We start from the raw sequence: 20,644 nt of genomic DNA on the forward strand, positions 1-20,644 counted from the left end.
TGAATAACATGAGATAGGGTGACCAGCTTCCTTGTCACTTAGGCTTGTGACATATGAGGCCAATTGCCGTTTGTTTTTGGTCTGAATGTGGCTGGGAGACACATGGGAAACTGCTCTTAAGGCAGATAGAGTGGAGTTGAAAGGCTTTTTAGAAAAAGTAATTAATGGGAAATGTTGTGATCTCCAGTTTCCACCTTCAATTTAATATCTTGGTACCATTTTTTTTGACGGAGTTCAGAGCTCCCTAACAAAGATTCCTATGCTATCTGTGTTTGACACGTTGATTAGGCTATTGCAATTATGAACACAGAGTAAGGGGTGTAATACTGAAGGTCTAGTCAAAGATTTCCAAATCTATGCTGGTGAGACATATAGAAGTCAAAGAAAAGCACTGTCCCTATTTTCCAGTCTCCAAAGTCTGTGGCTTTGAACACTCTGCCTTAATAGTCAGTGACTTACTAGGGATCTGGATGAAGATGGGAGACGTGACTGGGCTCCCTGGTAATTCTCCCTACATCCCTTTGCTTTGTGAACAAAAAAGAAAAGAACCAAAGAGCTCTGTATTTCAAAGACAGAAGAAAATTAATGTTCTAGGTTCAAGGTCCCTGTAGACCAATGAATGTTAAATTCCAGAGGAAATGTCAACAGCTCAGCATCGATGTATTGGGAACCACACTATACCCCAGCAATAGACAGAATGCTCCATCCAGGGGGTGGTACATTTGAGAGAGCCCACCGAGTCAGGAATAATTCTGGTACTGCTGGGGGTGAGGGGCACTTGGTGTCATTTGCAACACTTTGAATAGGATTGGTCGCTAGACCCAGCTTGTCTGAGCTGAGCTGCAGTACAGCTAACCACTTCCTCGTTAGCTCTCAGTTGAACTACAGTGCAGCTAACCACTTCCTCATTCGCTCCTCCAGACCAGCTGAAAGAGAGTGACTGGATCTTTGTCAGCCAAGCGATACTACTGCTTGATAACAAAGGAGGTCAGGAGGGAATCTAAGGGGGGATCAGCTGGAGGGGACATTTGTCCCTGGGACCAAGTGGTTGGTGTTATTTGTTCGTGGAAATGATCCCTGGGCAGGTTTATCAGTTGGGACAGGATTCCCAGTGATGGAACTGTCAGAAAAAGTAGAAAGGGAGGGATGGCTGGTGGGAATGTTATTGAGGTGGACGTATTGATATTGTGGCTGTGGATCTGGGAGCTGATCAATCTGCTTAGGGGACTTGAGCCCGCCCTGTCTGATCGCTGATCCTTGTGGGTGAGTAGAGGGGTGCATGAGACGTGATCGGAACACTCCTACTGGAACTCAGATGAGGGGAGCTGTTAAGTGCTTTGCTGTTCTAAAAAAAATTCAGGCCTAGATTCAAACCTTGAAGAATCTACTTTTATCTTCTTTGTTCCTCAATTTCCTTATATGTAAGATAATACTAATAATACCTACATCACAGGGTTGTTGTGAAGATTAAATGAGATAATATGGGGAGTGCCTGGCAAAGGCTCGACATTGACCTGGAGGATCTCAACCTCAGCTGTTTGCTGCGAGGAGAACTTTAAAAATGTTACTGTCAGGTTTCATCAAAGACCAATCAAATCTTAATCCCTTTGATTTGTGCAGACAGGGTTGAGAGCTCTGATACTACAAATTTAGTATTTGTATTCAGAAAACTCTTTCAGGGGATTGAAAAGAGCAGTGGATTTCAGTTAACTTACAGACAAGTCCTGTGTTGTTACCTGCTACAGGTTTTCTTTTATGTAGTGCTAATCCGGAGAAGGTAAATCCACCTGTCATGTAAATTCATTGGTGTATAAGCCTGGTTCTAGGCAATGCCCCTTGTTTACTCCGTCCCTGGGCTCGTGACCGGGGAACTGGAAGCCCTCCCTGCCACCCAGAGGACCGTGCGATTTCCCGAGGACCACACTTCCCAGCCGGTCTCCCACCACCGCAGAGGCAGAGTGCCCAGGGATGAACTGGGGACCTGGGGCCGTCCGGGGGGCCAACCACGGTTCTGTGCTGTGTGGAGTGGGCCCCGGACGGGCGGGACCCACGCCCACGGATGGGTTCTCCCGTTGGGAGTCTGGCCTGTGTCCCCCCTGGGCGTCCAGGAGCCTTTCTTTTTTTTTTTTTTTTTTTTGCTATTTGTATAAATATTTTATTTTATTTATTATTTTTAAAATTTTTATTGTTATTCAATTACAGTTGTATGCTTTTTCTCCCCATCCCTCCACCCCACCCCAGCTGAACCCACCTCCCTCCCCCACCTCCACCCTCCCCCTTGATTTTGTCCATGTGTCCTTTATAGTAGTTCCTGTAATCCCCTCTTCCCACTGTCCCCACCCCACTCCCCCCTGGCTATTGTTAGATTGTTCTTAATTTCAATGTCTCTGGAACATAAGCAATAGAAGAAAAAAGAGCCTTTCTTTGGCTGAAACTCCCCCACCCTGCCCTGAGGCAGGAAACTGTGACCTAAAGTTTGTGCTAAACCACCCAAGAAGGGAGTGTGACCGCTTCCACCTCGGTCCCCCAGAGCTCGAGTCCCCTTCTCCGAGAGGGAATCGGTGGCCTCCTGTCCTTGGTGTCCATTAACTCATGCTCAGGGAGCAGAATTGGAGATATCAGGAAGTAACCCCTTTCCCCCAAACAAAAAACCCCTGAAAGAATCCCTCTGGGATCTGCCTTTCTGAGATACTGGTCAGTCAAATCAGGTTGAAACCAAGCGCACGTGGGGTAAAAGGAACCCCATTAATTTAACTAAGGTTGCTCTACTGGGCCTCCTCCAGGCCTGCTACAGGGAGGCTGAAAGGGTATAAGCGTTCACTAGGAAGCCGGGCCTTCCCTCGCCCTCCGCAGCACCATGGGCTCTCCTGAGGTCAGGTGCAGCCAGTGGAATTGAGTGGATCACTGATGTGAAATTTCGGTTTCTGCGTTTTCTCATGTAACAGGGGGGAAATTCAGGCTTCAGATAATAGGGCTTTTCCCGAAATTCTCCTAGATTGTTACTGGGGCTAGGCTTAACATTATCCTGAGTGGAAAGCCCTAAGGAAGTAAAATCTGGCCCCCGTCTCTCAGGTTACTAGGCGTCGTCATGTAGAAAAATAGTCTTCCTTTTGGAGCGGTCGGTGAGGTGAAAGAGTTTATCTGGTGTTGAACTTCCTGAGCTGAAAGACCAGGTGAGACTGAAGGGCTCTGTGGTCACATTATTGTCTCCCTCCTTCTCTGCTCAGGGCAGGGATAATCTTCACGTCCTGAAATGTTTTAATTCACATTTTAAAAAGTAAAACATAAAAGAGAGAACAAATAATAAGTAAAAATGAATGTGTTCAAATGAAATCAAATGATTAAAAATCTTTGAAACATCCGTGTTATTAGAACAAAAGTGATGTGTTCTGAAGTGACTGGATTGGAGCGACTGAAAGTGTTTAGCTTCTGTCTTGTGTATTCATATCAGGGTGGGATCGGTTGTAGGAAATAGATCTTCCTTTTTTGTTGGTTACAGCTTTATTGAGATGAAATTCACATACCAGAACATTTATGCTTTTAAAGTGAATTCGTTTGTTAGTATAATCACAGAGTTGTGCAACAATCACTGCAAACAATTTTAGAACATTTTTTTTTCATCGCCCCAAAAAGAAACCCCATGTTCTTCAGCTACCACCCACAAACCACATTCCCTGACCCCAGGCAGCCATTAATCTACTTCCTGTCTCTATGAACTTGCCTATGCTAGACATTTCATGTGAGTGGAATCATATAGTATTTGGTCTTCTCCGCGTGGCTTTTACCTTGCTTCATGTTTTCGGTGTTCATTGGTGGAATAGGTAAATCGGGCTTTGAATCAGACGGCCCAGGGGCAGAGGCCTGATTCTGTAGTCACAGACTGCATGACTCGGGCAGAACGAGGCACACGCCTTCGTGCCCCTGTTTTCTATCTGTAATATGGACTCTACTTCATGAACATGTTGTAAAGTTTAAACGAAAAAACATATTTTTAAACCAATTTTCCAATATGCCATAAACATAGTTGTGTAATATTGCTGAAAAACAATGTCTAAAAGTGATACATGTACACACTTAAAAACTTTATTGATTTAAAAGCACTTTTTACATATACATTTAAAAGTTTCCAAACAAGAAGCAAACTCATTTTAGAGCAGGGATGTCAAACTCATTTTCACCGGGGGCCACATCAGCCTCGTGGTTGCCTTCAAAGGGCCGAATGTCATTTTAGGACTGTGTAAATGTAAAGATTCCTTAACAGTTAGGCGAGAGCTCGGTGCTGCTGCCCGGTAGAAACAAGGTGCCGGGCTGGATAAACCAAGGTGGAGGGCTGGGTTTGGCCGCGGGCCTTGCGTTTGCCGCCTGTGCTTTAGAGCAATGCCATGAGATGCTTGTCAATGATTCCAGAATGTGAAACACATAGGTGGAAGCTATTTGATTTTATAGAACAAGGTCATTTTATTCAGCGAATGGGAAGGCAGATGTGTTAAGAATTTGAGAACTGCTTAGCCTTACTGACTTCATGGAGTCTTCTCAGGGGCCGGGGAAGGAGGGAGCCTGTCCAGACAGTGGGCTGTGCTCTTGTGCTTTCATGGTGCTCAGCGCATACCTACAGACAAATGGAAAACATACAACGCTCAGGAGAAACCCGGAAGTGAATATCAGAAGGTCAACGGAAACACTGATAAAGAGTAACACATTCGATACAAAAATAACATTGATTCTCATCTTCAGTGTAGATTCCCAAAGTGACTGTGGGGTGCGAATCAGAAATCAGTCTAAAAGAGGCCTTGACTTAAGAAACCTGGAGCTATTGGCTTTTATTGCTTAATTGGAAATATTGTTTTGAGTGGGGAAAAAGTAACTTGCTCTTAGGTAAATCCATTCTCAGAATTGTGAGAAGAAGGCAATTAGTACATGCAGAGCCAGGGAAAAGTCCTGAGACTGAAGGTCTGTCCCTGGGAGCAGCAGGCTGGGAAAGACTGAAGAAAGAGGCTGTCCATTCTGGTAATTCACAGAGTTTATAAAGGGAAACTTACGTAGAAGGCATGTCTTGGGTGGTTGCAAGATGAAATGGATCCCTGCACAGCTTGGCAGGTGCCAAAGAGTTATGTGAGGTAAAGTGGGGGATAGTCCTGGGTGCTAGCACATCGACGTTACCGGGAACGGGAGATTACTTCACGTGATGGACCAGGGCAGGACAACAACCTATGTCACGAACCAGCCCATAGCAGGAGGCAAGAGACGAGAGCCGATTTGTGTCAGAATGAGCATCGATTGTAATCAGATGGTGTCTAAGTTGGGGGTGGGGGTTGCTGAGAGCAACTTCTGTTCTGGCCCAAGCCCAGCTTGCAGGAAAGACCGTGGTCATGTCACGCACCAGTTTCTCCTCCAGAAAGGACTTGGTTTGAGTTTTAGGTGAAGGCTACTTCTGCTTCTTGCAGACTTTGAAGGGCACTCTAGGGTCTCAGTGGCAGCTGCAGAGTGTGTCTTTGACGGTGCCTTCTGAGTCATTTCCTATGTCTCCTGTGGCTGGTTATCAATGAAGGGTCATTGCTCAGACATGGCATCCTGTTCTGTGTATTCGAAAGAGAATCTACTCAAATATTAGTCAGTTGAGTTTTCTGTGCCAACACCGCTAAGTGCTGGGGTGGTGCTGCAGAATGTGGAGAACTGCTCCCTGAGATCATGGAACTCATACTCTAAAGATAGTTCAATAAACAGAAAGTTTTTATGCTTTAACTTCTCCTTGTCTTCTAATTTTATCTACACTCAAAAATTCAGAAACCTGTTTTGAGATGTATTAGTTGTGAATTAACTTCTTTTGGTACAAATCCATTTCTTTCCTGGAGTGAATGTAATAAAACCTTTTATGACATCCGATGGTTCCTGAAAATCAATAAAACCAGTCAATGATTAATGTTTGACTGAAGGTGAAGGGAGAGGCTTCTGGAGCAGAGCAGTGCAGACAGAGTGTCCTCTGGGGAGATACTCAAGTCCCAGCAAGAGTCTCAACAGCTGAATGGAAGAAAATAACTTTTAACAAACAGTTTGTTATTTATGTACAGAAAGGTAAGTGTTGATATGTCTTTACTATGTTGATAACATATTTCTTCAAGAATGAAAAAGAAAAAAGATTGTGGAAGGGGGTACTTGAGAAGTCTCTGGACAGCCCTGTCTGGTGCAGCTCAGATGGTTGGACTGTTGTCCCGTGTGCCAAAAGTTTGCATGTTTGATCCCCGGTAAAGGCACAGACCTAGGTTGCGGGTTCTGCCGTCATTTGGGCAGGTATGGGAGACAACTGATTGATGTTTTCCTTTCACATCAATGTTTCTTTCTTTCACTCTCTTCCTTACTCTCTCTCTAGAATCAATAAATATATCCTTGGTTGAGGATTAAAAAAAATCTCTGGACAAATTTATTTCTTGAGGGATGCTATGTAGTATTGCTGGGAAGCAAAGTTTATTCCTGGTGTGACAAGTTTTGCTTGTGGAGCATAATTTACATATATTATATATGTAAATATATATATTTATATATATTAAAAATATATTTTTAATTGTTGTTCAAATACAGTTGTCTCCATGTCTCCCCACCATTCTCCCCTCCCCACCACTGACCTTTTTGTTCATCTGTCTGTCATAAATTCATTTGATGAAGCGGCTTCGGTTGAATCAAACTTGATGGTGGAATTAAGGAAAGGTTGAGCTTTTGGATGTTTAAATGAGTATTACTCCCATACTTTGTGATTAAAATATGAAAATACCTGGCCTTAAGGTTCTGGCTCTTTTATCCTACAAATTGGGGATGGAATCTCATTCTGACAGTGCCTTCTCTCAGACGTGGTCTTCAAACACTGAACATTCCGAGTATTCCTCAGAGAATGAGACTCAATTTACAATTCTTACAACGGTCTGGGATACAGTGGGGGAGGAGAAATGCACGAGAGAAAAGAAGCCTTTCGTAAAAGTAGTAGAATGAGAATTTAAAAACAGCGAGAAGCCTGCTTTCACAGGGACAGCAAGCCTTGATGTGAGCATATGTCAGCTTATGGTACTTCGTTCAGCCCCACAGGTGGATGTACTATCTGCTAATCGGTGGCTATTTTGAGACTTCAAGTCCCATACAGCATATCGGTGCCTTCAAAAGTCCAGTGCCTATGCCGTTTCAGTTTCTTCTTTATTACAATAGGTTGACTTGCTAGGGACAAATGCCCTCTGTGACGGGGGATATGAAGTGAGAGATTGGAAGGACAATGCATTCTCTGATATTTGCTTATCTGTACTTTTCTTCAAAAACTTGGATGCAAGTGAGAAACAGTTTGAAAGAAGAAAGTACATGTTTAGATGACAAGGAAAATGGATGAATTCAGCTCCCATCAGGAAACAAAGTGAGTCCTTTACTGAGTAAGGGTTTATCATGGTTTACAAGTTATAGTTTATGAGTTGTCAGGGTTGGGCAGTGGGTTAGGCCAGTTTTATCATTTGCCAGCCAGCAGGCACTGAGCAGATTGCTAGAACTCTCTGAACCTTAATTTTCTCATCTATAAAATGGAGATACTTGCCAAACCACATAGTTCTGAGAGTAAATTAGATAAGCATGTAAAGAACTCAGGGTTGTTAGCTCTCCTTTCCATGAGAAAGTTCAAGTAGGTGACTCAAAGTGAGAAGTTGCTATTTTATTCTCTAGGGGGGAAAACCCTATAAAGCTACAATAATTATATTTTTCATTGTGCAAGACAGCAACTAATTCTATGCTAAGGAAGTGGGCCCAACAATATAAGAGAATGATAAAACAATGGGGGTTTACTTTTTTTATGAGGCATTTAAAAGCCCCTCTGATGTTTTACATTAAGTCTTTTGGTGAGGTTGCATGTGGCATCCTTGGAAACTTGCCGAGATGACCCCTGGGAAAAGTCATTGTTGTTCAAGGTAAAGGTTGCATTTCCAGTACCTCCTCCCTTTTTTTTCTTCTTTCCAAAGGGCAAAATATATTCTGGCAGCAACTGAACTTCCTGTTCCACTGTCAGAGAAACTCTCTGGGAGAGAGAGTGCACCCACACTTTTCTATCATGTCGAGAGATGACTCTGAGAAAGAAGGCTGAGCATCACCATGCTCCTTTCTCCAAAGGCCCACAAATAAGTGCTGTTATGGGTGGTAGTCTACATGGGTAGAAACATATAGATTTATTCATTGGCATAAAGTTTCATTTGTTTGGAAGTCCCTGGTGTCAAAGTTAGAATGGGGTTAGTTGTTCTGTAGCCTATTCGTTGAACAAACAAGGACAGAGGTATTGAAGTTTGTTAGGGGGATATCTACCTATGTTAATTGTGAGAACAAACAGGAATGTTTACGTAGATACAAGAAATATTAATGAAAGAAGTTAGTCACTCAGTGGTTAAGGTATTAATTACACCAAAGTTGATTTTTCACTTAAGGATGTATATGACACAGAGAAAGCTTAATTTCTGTTAAAATATTCTATAAAACTGACATAGTGAATTTTCTTATTCATGATATTCTGAGCCAATAATTTCTTTCTGTATTTTAATTATTTTAAAACATTAGGGCCTGTACTTATTGTTTAGAAAGTGATGCAGACTCTGGCCCATGGGGTCTGTGTGTTGTAGATGCGATGAACAAATTCACCCAGACTGCAGAAGTCCTGTGGAGAAACAGGGATGGCACGGCCACTCTCTGAGAGAGAATGCCTTGACCCTTGCCTGGACAGGCTTTTATTGCTTTCCAGTAGCGTTACATCAAAGAAGGTTCTCATTCATTATACTTAGGTTTACTTTAAGTGATTACTTCTTACAGATAACAAGGAAAAAATGTTGCAAATGCAAGGGAATGATAAAAGTGATTGATTTGGTTACATTCCGTCCTTGGGACAGCTTAGCACAGACTTTAGGGAGTTGCTTCAGAGATATACATTAAACATCTGCAGTTTCAACTCAGGGTGGGGGAGTTTTAGCAAACGCAAGCCTTAAAGCAGCCTAGGTACAATGCCAGCCTGGTTCCTCATGGGAAAGCTGACCTGCATGCCTGGGTCCTGCGTGCCGCCTTGCACCCTATCGGTTTCCGATTCAGCGCTGGGAGACATTCACCATTGCCATGCTGATCGGTTCCCTATAAGCAAACAAAGAGAAATAAAAATGGTAGATCTGTGCTCTTAAAGAATGTTTAAACTAGCCCTGACCGGTGTAGTTCAGTTTGTTGGGCATCGTACCAAAAAGTGAAATGTCGCTGGTTCAGTTCCTGGTCAGGGCACAGGCCTGGGTTGTTGGCCTGGTCCCTGTCAGGATGCACATGCAAGGGGCAACCTATCTATGTCTCTCTCACATGTTGATGTTTCCCTCCCTTCCTTCCCATTTCTCTAAGAATAAATAAATAAAATCTTTTTTGAAAAAGAATGTTTAAACTAAAGATGAACACGTCTTACTCACATAGAGGGTTCTGTGTTTGGTCTTGGCAGTCAGATCTTCTTTCCTCACCCAGCTTGCTTTCCTGCCCTGTGGGCTGACAACGGGACCTACTTTATAGAATTTTTGCAGTATTTAAATGAAATAAGTTGTCCAAAGTCCTTAACGTAGTAAGTGCTCACAAAATACTAGCTAGTTTTTGAAGTTTTAATTATGAAAAGTTAACTCATGAGTGAGATTTTGTATGGTATGGCATCTCTTATTAAACTAGAATTAAGTTTATTTTTCTTGTATTCTCTTGTTCATCCAAGTTGTCAGTTATGGTTTAATTGCAGAAATCAGAAAGTTAACCTGCCATACTTGAGTGTGATTGCACATTTTTGTCATTAGAATCTTGCCCCAGGGTTACCTGATAAAGGAACTAGTACTACAGAAAGAGGTTTTTTTTTTAATTGTTTGTAATTTTATTTATTTATTTTATTATTATTTTAAATTATATTTCATTGATTATACTATTAATTTGGCTCAATTTTTCCCCCTTTCCCCTCTCCACCCAGCACCCCCTTACTCCCTCAGGCAATCCCCACACCATCGTTCTGTTCACAGGTCATGGGTATATGTTCTTTGGCTACTCCATTTCATTTACTGTACTTTACATCCCCATGGCTATTCTGTGACTACCTATTTGTACTTCTTAATCCCCTCACCTCTTCATCCATTCTGCCACACCCATGTCCCATCTGGCAACCATCAAACACTCTCCATATCCATGATTCTGTCCCTGTTTTTCTTGTTTGGTTTTTAGATTCAATTGCTGATAGATATATATTTATTGAGATTTTATTGTTCATCATTTTGATCTTATTCTTTTTCATAAGTCCCTTCAACATTTCATATAATAATGGTTTGGTGAGGATGAACTCCTTTAGTTTTTTTTTTGTCTGGGAAGCTCTTTATCTGCCCTTTGATTCTAAATGATAGCTTTGCTGAGTAGAGCAATCTTGGCTGTAGGTCTCTGCTTTTCATGACTTTGATTTCTTGCCAATTCCTTCTAGCCTGCAGGTTCTTTTGGGAAATCAGCTGACAATCTTATGGGAACTCCCCTGTAGGTAACTAACTTCTTTTCTCTTGCTGCTTTTAAAATTCTCTCTTCATCTTTAACCTTCAGCATTTTAATTATGATGTGTCTTGGAGTGGACCTCTTGGCCTCCATCTTGTTTGGTATTCTCTGAGCTTCCTGAACTTGCATGTCCTTCACCCAATTAGGGAAGTTTTCTTTCATTATTTTTTCAAATGTATTTCCAATTTCTTGCACTTTCTCTTCTCCTTCTGGCACCCCTATGTTGGAACGCTTGAGGTTGTCCCTGAGGCTCCTTACAATATCCTCATTCTTTAAATTCTTTTTCCCTTCTTGTTGTTCTGATTGGTTGTCTTTTGCTTCCTTATGTTCCAAATCATTAATTTGATTCTCGGCTTCATCAACTCTACTGTTGTTTTCCTGTGAATTGTTCTTTGTTTTACTTAGTGTATCCTTTGTTTCTGACTGGATCTTTTTTTATGCTGTTGAGGTCCCCACTAAGTTCCTTGAGCACCCTTATAACCAGTGTTTTGAATTCTGCATCTGATAGATCGCTTATCTCCATTTTATTTCATTCTTTTTCTGGAGTTTAATCTGTTCTTTTATTTGGACCATGTTTCTTTGGCTCCTCGCTTTGGCATCCTCTCTGTATTTGTTTCTAGGTAGAACTGCTATCACTCCCTGTCTTGGTAGCATGGTCTAATGTAGTAGGTGCCCTGTAGGGTCCAGTGGCACAGCCTTTCTATCACCTAAGCTGGGTACATGAGATGTGCCTTTCGTGTGGGCTGAGTACACCCTCCTCTTGTAGTTGAGACTTGATTGCTGTTGGCCGGTCGATGGGAGGGATTTACCCTGACCAGTTAGCTTCAAGGATGGGCTGTGACCACTGACCACCAACCTTTGCCATCCGTGGAGGATCAGCTGTGCAGGGGAAGGGTGATGGTGCTCTGATATGGCCTGTAGCTGTCCACTGCATGTGCAGGCTCTGGGATTTCCTGGGTGGTACAGGTCAAGATCAGTCCCCACCTGTGTTCTGCGCAGGGCCACTCTGCCTGAGCTATAAAGCAATCTGAGATGGCTGCTACTTGTGCTGGGCTTGGAGATTCCCAGGTGAAGCCAAGCTGTGAATCTAGGCTGGCTGCTGCTAGTGCTGAGCCTGGGGCCACTTAGCAAGAGGTACAGGGGCTGGGAGCTCACTGAGGCTGGCTGTTGCTTGTTTGAGAGGATTTAGGAAGTTGTGAAACATGAGCCAAGACCAGCCATTCTTATGGAAAAGTCACAGTTAACAGCTTGGGTGGGCCCATAAGTTGGGTGGGACGAGTCTCAGGAGATCTCTGGGGTAGGGCAATAGTGTTAGCCAGGTTGATGGAGTCTCAGATATGGCACCTATCTTTCAGTTCTGTATCTCTGTGGGGAGAGGGGTCAGAAAAGCAACAATGGCCTCTGTCTACCTTTCTGTTTGTAGAAAGCTGTCCCCCAGCTCTCACCTTGATGCCAGACACTTCGGTTTCTCCCTGTAAGCCACTGGTGCCTTTCAAGCTGCTACCTCAGTGCTGGAGCTCAGAGGGAATGAGTCTGAGTACATCCATGTACAGTTCTTTTAGAGGAACTGCTTGGGATTCCAGCAGTTTCTTCCACCAACTCAATCCCCACTTTTTGCAGCCAGAAGTTATGGGGACTTATCTTCCTGGCACTGGAAACTTGGGCTGGAGGGCCTGGTATTGGCCTTGGACTTCTTGCTCCTGAGATGTCCCTTCTGAATTTTTATCCACCACATGTGGATGTGGAATCAGCCTGTTCCACATCTCTGCCTCTCAGTCTGGTTGGATGTGGTTTCTTTTTTAAGATTTTATTTATTTATTTTTACAGAGAGGGGAAAGGAGAGGGAACGAGAGGGAGAGAAATGTCAATGTGTGGTTGCCTTTTGTGTGTCCCCTACTGGGGACCTGGCCCACAACCCAGGCATGTGCCCTGACTGGGAATTGAACCAGTGACCCTTAGATTCTCAGGGTGGCACTCAATCCACTGAGTCACACCAGCCAGGGCTAGATGTGGTTTCTTTAATTCCATAGTTGTCAGACTTCCCTTCAACTTGATTTCTGATAGTTCTGAGTGATGGTTGTTCTATAGTTTAGTCATAATTTTGATGTGGTTGTGCATGGAGGTGAGCTTTGTGTACCTATGAGGCCATTTCGACTAGAAGTCTCTTGTTTATTTATTTTAATTACATTTATTGAGTGACATTGGTTTATAGGGTTATATACATTTCAGGTGTACATCTATAATACATCATCTATGTATTGCTTTGTGTGCCCACCACCCAAAGTCAAATCTTCTTCCATCACCATATGTTTTGTTGGCCCCCTTTACACTTTACTAACTCCCCACCCCCTTCCCTCTGGTAACCACCATGCTGTTGTCTGTGTCTATGAGTTTCAGGTTTATATCCTACATATGAGTGAAATCATATGGTTCCAGCTTTTACTGACTGACTGATTTTGCTTAGCATGAGATTCTCAAGATCCATCCACATTGTCGCAAATGGCAGTATTTCATCTTTTCTTATGGCTGAGTAGTATTCCATTGTATATATGTAGCACGTTTTTTCTTTATATTTTAGTGTCTAAACTCAATGGGATGGTATCTAATTTGGACTTACCTCATACTGAATTTCTGAAGCCAGAATATGTGACTTTATTATCTTGACAAAATGCTCATCTGTACACTTTATAATACACGAAGAATGTTGTTTAATACATGCAGAAACCCTTTGTCAAAAATAATTAAGCCACCTTTTATGAGAAACAATCATTCCTACCCTCCTCTTTAGTCCAGGGAAGTTTGATAGAAAAGAAAGTCCTTTGCCAGCCTCCCTCCTAGGGTTTCTGAGGAATAAGCCTGCACACCGTAGGGAATTCAATGCTGACATCCTTACTGCCAATGTGCTGAAGCTGTTAGGGAAGCACCAGGACAGAATAGCCATCTGTTGTACCTACGTGGGTGATTTCCTTCCCTTTGACCTAGTCAGGGCGACCCTTCCATTCAGGGCTTGGGTATGCGCGTGAGTTTGAGGATCGGGCCTCTCACTCCAACTGCACCTTCCCTTGCTTCTTCTGGGGGAGTGCTGGGTGGAACAAAAACTATCCAGGAATAAATATTCCTTATAACTCATTATTCTTTTATTTGATAATAATAATATGCCAGTGATTTATATTTATTTATTTTTTAATTCTCACCCAAGGATACGATTATTGATTTGAAAGAGAGAAAGGGAGAGGAGAGATAGATAGGTAGATAGAGAGAGAGAGAGAGAGAGAGAGAGCGAGAGAGACATCGACGTAAGAGAGAAATATCAATTAGTTGCCTCCCATAGGTGCCGCAACTGGGGATCAAAACCGCAACCCAGGTACGTGCCCAACTGGAGTTCGAACCTGTAACCTTTTGGTGTATGGGACGATGCTCTAACCAACTGAGCAACCTGACCAGGGCTAGTGATTTGTATTTAAATTGATCATATAAATTTAAAACATTTTAAGTCCTGTAAGGGAACCAACTATATCCTCCCAGGAGCCCATTTACCCAACCATGAATCTATCGATAAAATTATTTCATCAAATAATCACCCCCACTTTTACATATTTGTAAATCCAGATTTTCATATGCTGAAAGATTGGCATATCTATATTGTAAAGTTTAGTGAGAGAAAAAAGTGCCCACATTCATGTGTGTGTGTGCGCATGTGCAGGGTGGGGGACTATCTACCCCTCCTTTTCTTCATTCCTTCCTCCCTCCTAATCAGCCTGAAGTGCAAGGCAGCAGCCCTGCTCTTATGCCTGCCTGTTTCTAGCTTATTAGTGGCCACTTTAATTTGGTCCCTAACTTGTTAAGAGTGCCAGTTGGTCTGATCCTTTTTGATTTTTCCAACCCTTCAATGATATCATCGGTGTCAGAGATTTGTGAGTGAGATCAAAACAAGCGTGGTGGTCTGAACATTACTTGATGAGCAAGGGTGTGAGTGAGCTTTTAGTCTGATCTTTATTCATATCTGGTCTTGCTTTATAATTTATGCTGCTCTTAGCAATATACAATGCAAAGGTGAAATACACAATGGCACACAGGATATTTGGGGGTGTTTGGTCCTGGTGGTGTGATGAATTCCAGTCACATTCTTTCCTGCCCACATCACTCATGGTATTTGAAAACAAATTTGGCAGTCCTCTCCTTCTCCACCTTGTTTGTTCTTTGGAAATGCATGGTTCAACTTTAGGACAGGATGAGTTAATTTAATTCCAAGCCCTTAATGGATTTTTTTAAACAAAAAAGATGAGAGAGAACTAACTTTATTTAAAGGTTGCCTATAACTTAACTTTTTGTCAGTGAGGAAAAAAAAAATGCTTGTGCATTGAGTTACTTGTAAGTTTTGAGACCCGGGACATATTCCCTGCCCTTACTCAGACAAGTGGGGAAATGATAGGACTGTCTAAAAATGCCTCTTGGGAGCCTTGGAGCCTAGCAGCAGGACCAATCAACCTTTGAGTGGACCCCCTGGGATGCTGGTGGTGCTGCATGTATAAAGCTCCATTGAGACTACCTCTATTCTGGAATGGCAGCTCCTTTCTCAGTAAAAACTAGAGTTTCTTGATGTATTAGTTTGCTAGGGCTGCTGTAACAAAACAACACAGGTGAAGTGGCTTAAACAACAGAAATGTATTGTCTCACTGATCTGGGGGCTGGAAGTCAAAACTCAAGATGTGACGTTGTCTTCACTCTATGCCTGTTTCTGTATCTTAATTTTCCTTTCTTATGAGGACACCAGTCATACTGCATTAGGGCTCACCCTAATGACCGAATTTTAACTTTATCACCACTGCAAAGACCTATCTCTAGATATGATCATATTCTGAGGTACTTGGGAGTTAGAATGTCAACTTATGGGTTTTGTGAGGGGTGAGGAGAAAGGACAGTATTCAACCCAAACACTTGGCTTGATTTAAAAAAAAATGGGGGACTGCTGAGATGAAGCTCAGGAGGGAAATGAGGAGAGATGGTATAACACAGAAATACATGTGCTAAAGGAACTAAGCCTCCTGGGTGTCTCTGAGAAGGGAGAGTCATGTCAGCATCTGCACAAGAAGAGCAGCCATTGAAAGAAAAACGATAACTTTTTTGAATTTTTGGAATGATATGTAACAAATGAAGTCATAGCAGATGGCAACATAAGGATGTTTGTGCCGTCGGAAGGAGAATAATGTATAGATAAAAGCATAGGTGTGGAATTAACCAGGCAAGTCTAAATTCTTTTGACCTCACCTTTTGATTTTCTATCTTTAAGAGGTAAATTTAATAGCGCTTACTTCATAGTGTTCTTATGAGAAATCGATAAGATAATTCATATAGAAGTCTGAGGTATGTGGCAAACTGCTTTCAGTGAAAGTTGGCTGCCTTTGTGTTGTTATCCTGCCTGGACACAGATTTAGAATACGGAGGACTCTCAGTGTTCTGTGGGCTATGGTGAATTAAGCAAAAGCATCAGCCTTAAGCAGCAAGACCAGCAGCCTTGATCCCATGTTTGTTAGTGGTCCATGGCTAAAATAAGTGGTGGTGGCTCTTCAAAACTCCTTTTCTCCTTCCCCCCGCCCCCCCAAACTGTTGACCTGTGTTGCTAAGGCTGTGCTTGGCCTCTCAGATAGTTGCCATAGAAACTGTCTGAATTTAGTCTTTCAATCTGAGGGAAACCCTGACAAATAGCAAAAAACTCCAAGCAAGTGATTGGATCAACTATTTCAGGTAGTTGAGATAAAAAGTCACGGAATTATCTTAAAAGCTCCTCCAGTCCTTTTCCAAGTAGTGTTCCTGAGGAAATCCATCAAGTGTGTATGGTGTGGTGTGCGTGTCCAGCATCCTTACGATCCAGGATGTGAAGTTGATTAGTGGAATTATGTCCATGCAAGAGGGAATATAGGCAAGACTTGTCTGAGAGGCCAATAAGTCCTCTTCTGGTATAACTCTAACATTAATGGTGGGGATGTTGCTGTGAAGGTTGCTTTTGAGTATTCTCATTATTGGGGCCATGGAAGGCTGGGGATTAAAGAGGGAGATACCTGTAGACAATGTTTAAGGCTGTAACTAAGCAAACTTGGGTGGCAGAATGAATTTTATTTGACAAGCATTGTTAGAGAAATATTAATTCACTTTGTCCATGTGTCCTTTATAGTAGTTCCTGTAATCCCCTCTCCTCACTGTCCCCTCCCCACTCCCCCAAGGGGGAGGGTGGAGGTGGGGGAGGGAGGGGGGTTCGGCTGGGGTGGGGTGGAGGGATGGCGAGAAAAGGCACACAACTGTAATTGAATAACAATAAAAAATTTAAAAAAGACCCTACAATAAAGTTACAGTAATCAAGACAAAAATATTAATTCACTGAATCCCCAAACACTCAAAGGTAAATAATAATACTATTATTATTTTTTAAATCCTTACCTGAGAATAGGCTCATCAGTTTTCGAGAGAGGGAAAGGGGGGAGAGAGAGAGGGAGAGAAACATTGGTGTGTGAGAGGGACATCGCTTGGTTGCCTCTGATACATGCCTGGACCAGGGACCCAAACTGCAACCCAGGCATGTGCCCTGACTGGGATTGAACCCACGATGCTTGGGTTTATGGGACAATGCTCCAACTACCTGAGCCACACCGGTCAGGGCTAGATTCTGTTATTGTCCCTGCTTTACAGATTAATAGGCATGAGTCAGTGGAGAAGCCAGGAACCCAACCAGCCAGTCTAAAGCCAGGGGTTTGAGTTCCTAACAATCACATCATTGTGTGGGAGATTTGTCTGCAAATGAGTCATGGCACCCTAGGCACCAGGGTGGAGAGAAATGACTTCTCTTTGTCACTGGAAACCTTTCTGTGAGGGATCAGACAATGTAAATGACAAAATAAAGGGTACAGGCATTGCTACTGTTACTGCATAGATTCCATCAAAACACCCCAACCAGTGGCCTGTCTAAACATCTGACTAAAATAAGGAATTTATTTTATTTTTATTTGCTTTTCTATTGTTCAGTTTATATGTATTTTGAAGATGAAAAGTGCTGAAAAGAAAATCGGTTCAAGGTGAAGTGATATATGTTAACCAGTTCTTAACCTGTTTGCCAAGAAGATATTTGTTAATGTATTTAAAAATAAAACAGCCCTTTTGTCAACAATTAAACATTCATTTCTTTGCATCAAAATAAGGCTTTAAATATCAAATTAGTTTTCTTTAACAGTTTATGTTTATTCTGAAATCTATGCTCATATAAGCTGGACAAATTAATAGGATATCAATGTTAGGCAATCACAAATGTTTCAGAATTTAATAAACATCTGGTGAGGGCTTAAAATATGCAAGGCATACAGTGAAGAGCCGTAAGAGGTTAAGAAATAACAATTAAAAAAATCAAGCCTTTGCCTTGAAGGATTTTATTTTCCAGTAGAGACACTAACACAGACATGTAAACAAACAATGAAAAATAATATTCAGGCAGGAGGGGCTCTGAAAAGAAGATACTTCTGGCTGCATATCAGGGATGAGTTCATGAAGGATTTCAGCCCCAGCTCTATGGAGGCAGACACTGTCCTCATTTTGTGAGTTCTTAGTGCAGGATCTAGAACATTATAGAAGTTTTCTACAACAATGCAGTGCTTTTAAAGTAAATGTATACTTTGGACCTAGATGCTGAGATATGAGAAGTAGAAGTAGAGGTGAAGCCAGATACTCTCAACCCAACTTCATGAAGCAAATATCAATTGTCCACTGACTCTAGGCGGGGCCGTGTGCCAGGTGGGGAGAACAACACAGAGGCAGGGAAGCTCGGGGTGCAAAGTCCACCTGGGTATATGGCCTCTTGGGTGTGGGAAGGGAGTGGGAGATAAGGCTGGAAGAGTTAGTTGGGGCCAGCATTGAAAAAATCTTATACTGAGGAGTTTGAAGAGAAAGATCTCCAAATGTGTTGTTATTGTCTGTTTTTTTACTTTCTTAAGCAAATATCGGCGATTGCTGATCATGTTCCTTTTGCTAATATAAAAAATAGTTAGACTTAAGAATAGCAGCTTATTTTGTCACATGTGTTTTAAATTGCAATATGCTAGAACCGGGGACTGTTATTTGTTCCTATGTTTTTCCAAACCACATAAGCAGTCTGAAGCAGTAGAAATGTGTCTCTTTTGTGTTCAACTTAACAAGCCAATTCTACCATGATGTTTGGACACATCAACCAAATTAATTCTGAGGCAAGAGCTAATTTTTAAACATTCAGGGAATTTTTCCAGAAGGGTTTTAGTCCAGGCTCCTCCTTAAAATAACTGTAGAATGTGGGGTAAACTACTGAATTTATATAGCATGTATAAACAATAGGTACATTTTATATATCTCTGCCTCTCTATGCCTATATGTACTTCTCTGCAGCTATCACACTACAGAGGGGGTAGTAGAAGGAGTCAAAAGGGCTCCTGAACTTTGGACTCTGAAGGATCTGATTGGAAGCATGCACTGTCACTTCCTAGCTATGTGTCATCAGGTGAATTGCTTAACTTAGAAACTCAATTTCCTCGTATATAAAATTAGAATAACAATTCCCAACTCATGTTGCCTGTGAGAAACTCATGAAAGCATGCATTTATTGTTGAGTAATTGCTGTGTATTTTCCATTGGAGGAAACTCAGGCACAGAGGTATTAAGTAGTACACCCACCGCCACACAGCTAAGAGAAGGCAGAGCTCTCTGACTCCGAGTCCATCTTCTGCGCCACTGTTGCTATGTTTGTGAAGTCCCTTCCCTAAACCTTCTCCATGGGTGGTGCTCAACAAATGCTCATTTCGCTTTAACTCCCAGAGCATTTGGGAGGCAAAATGGGATAGTACTCTTTTTAAAAGTTTGAATATAAGCTATCCAAATCTAAGGCATTTACAAATTTCAGGATCTAAAATTTTAGAGTGGTTAGACTTTTTTTTTCAGTTTGGTAATATTTTATTAAATATTTTGTTAAATGTTTTATTGAGGGGGAGGGAGGGGGGTTTGGCTGGGGTGGGGTGGAGGGATGGGGAGAAAAGGCACACAACTGTAATTGAATAACAATAAGAAATTAAAATTAAAAAAATGTTTTATTGATTATGTCATTATAGTTGTCCTATTTCCCCCCCTTTATTCCCCTCTGCCCCGAGCACCCCCTCCCACCTGCATTCCCCCCTTTAGTTCATGTCCATGGGTCATATATATAAGTTCTTTGGTTTCTACATTTCCTATACTATTCTTAACCTCCCCCTGTCTATTTTCTAAATATGAGCAGTAAAATGACAACAAATTTACACTTATTAACAACTGAACCTAAAACAAAAACAAAAACAAAAACAAAAGCAAATTAAGCAAACAACTAGAACAGGAACAGAACCACAGAAATGGAGATCACGTGGAAGGTTATCAGCAATAGAATGGGTGGGGAGGGAAGGGGGAAAGGTACAGAAAATAGGTAGCATAAATGGTAGAGTGGTTAGACTTTTAATAACCATTTTTCTATGCTGAGCATATTAGTGATATGTTCAATGTAGAAAAACATAAAAAAATAAAGACAAGATAAAGTGACCCAAGGTCATCCAAAATCCCTAAAGATAATAATGTGATTAAAATGTTAATAAAACATTTTTTTAAAAATTGAGATAAATTGGCATGTAACATTATATTAGTTTCAGGTATATAACATAATAATTCTATATTTTTATACAGTACATAGTGATCACCACAGTAAGTCTAGTTAGCCTCTGTCACCCCACAATTATCCCCCTTCACTCATTTTGCCTACCTCCACGCCCGCTTCCCATCCTAAAACCACCAGCCTGGTCTCTGTATCTATGCATTTTGTTTGATTTTATTTTGTTTCTTTCTTTTGCTTATTAGTTTCCACGTATAAGTGAAATCATATAATATTTCTCTTTCTCTGACTTATTCACTTTGAATAATACCCCAAGATCCATTCATATTTTCACAAATGGCAAAGTTTCCTTCTTTTTTATGGCTGAGTACTAGTCCATTCCCTGTGTGTGTATATCTGTGTGTGTTACAGTTTCTCTGTCTAATCATCCATCAGTGGACACTTCGGTTATTTTCATATCTT

At 41.7% G+C, this 20,644-nt stretch overlaps 1 protein-coding gene across 3 annotated transcripts in view; it reads left to right on the top strand.

Annotated features, from left to right (window-relative positions):
• The first annotated feature begins 946 nt into the window (after positions 1 to 946).
• CDH17 (cadherin 17) overlaps positions 947 to 20,644 on the top strand; it is a 73,222-nt gene continuing 53,524 nt past the window's right edge. The window contains exon 1 of one of the 3 annotated variants that reach the window (XM_024572313.4): positions 947 to 987. Coding sequence is in view for 1 of the 3 variants with exons in the window: in XM_045181732.2 (XP_045037667.2) it covers positions 6,061 to 6,072 (12 nt within the window). In the remaining 2 variants the exon portion in view is untranslated. Of the gene's footprint in view, positions 988 to 1,244; positions 1,264 to 5,916; positions 6,073 to 20,644 lie in introns of those variants that run through there. The other 2 variants (XM_045181733.2, XM_045181732.2) reach the window with 2 other exon arrangements.

The sequence above is a fragment of the Desmodus rotundus genome, chromosome 8 (genome assembly GCF_022682495.2).
Source record: "Desmodus rotundus isolate HL8 chromosome 8, HLdesRot8A.1, whole genome shotgun sequence".
Taxonomy (NCBI): domain Eukaryota; kingdom Metazoa; phylum Chordata; class Mammalia; order Chiroptera; family Phyllostomidae; genus Desmodus; species Desmodus rotundus.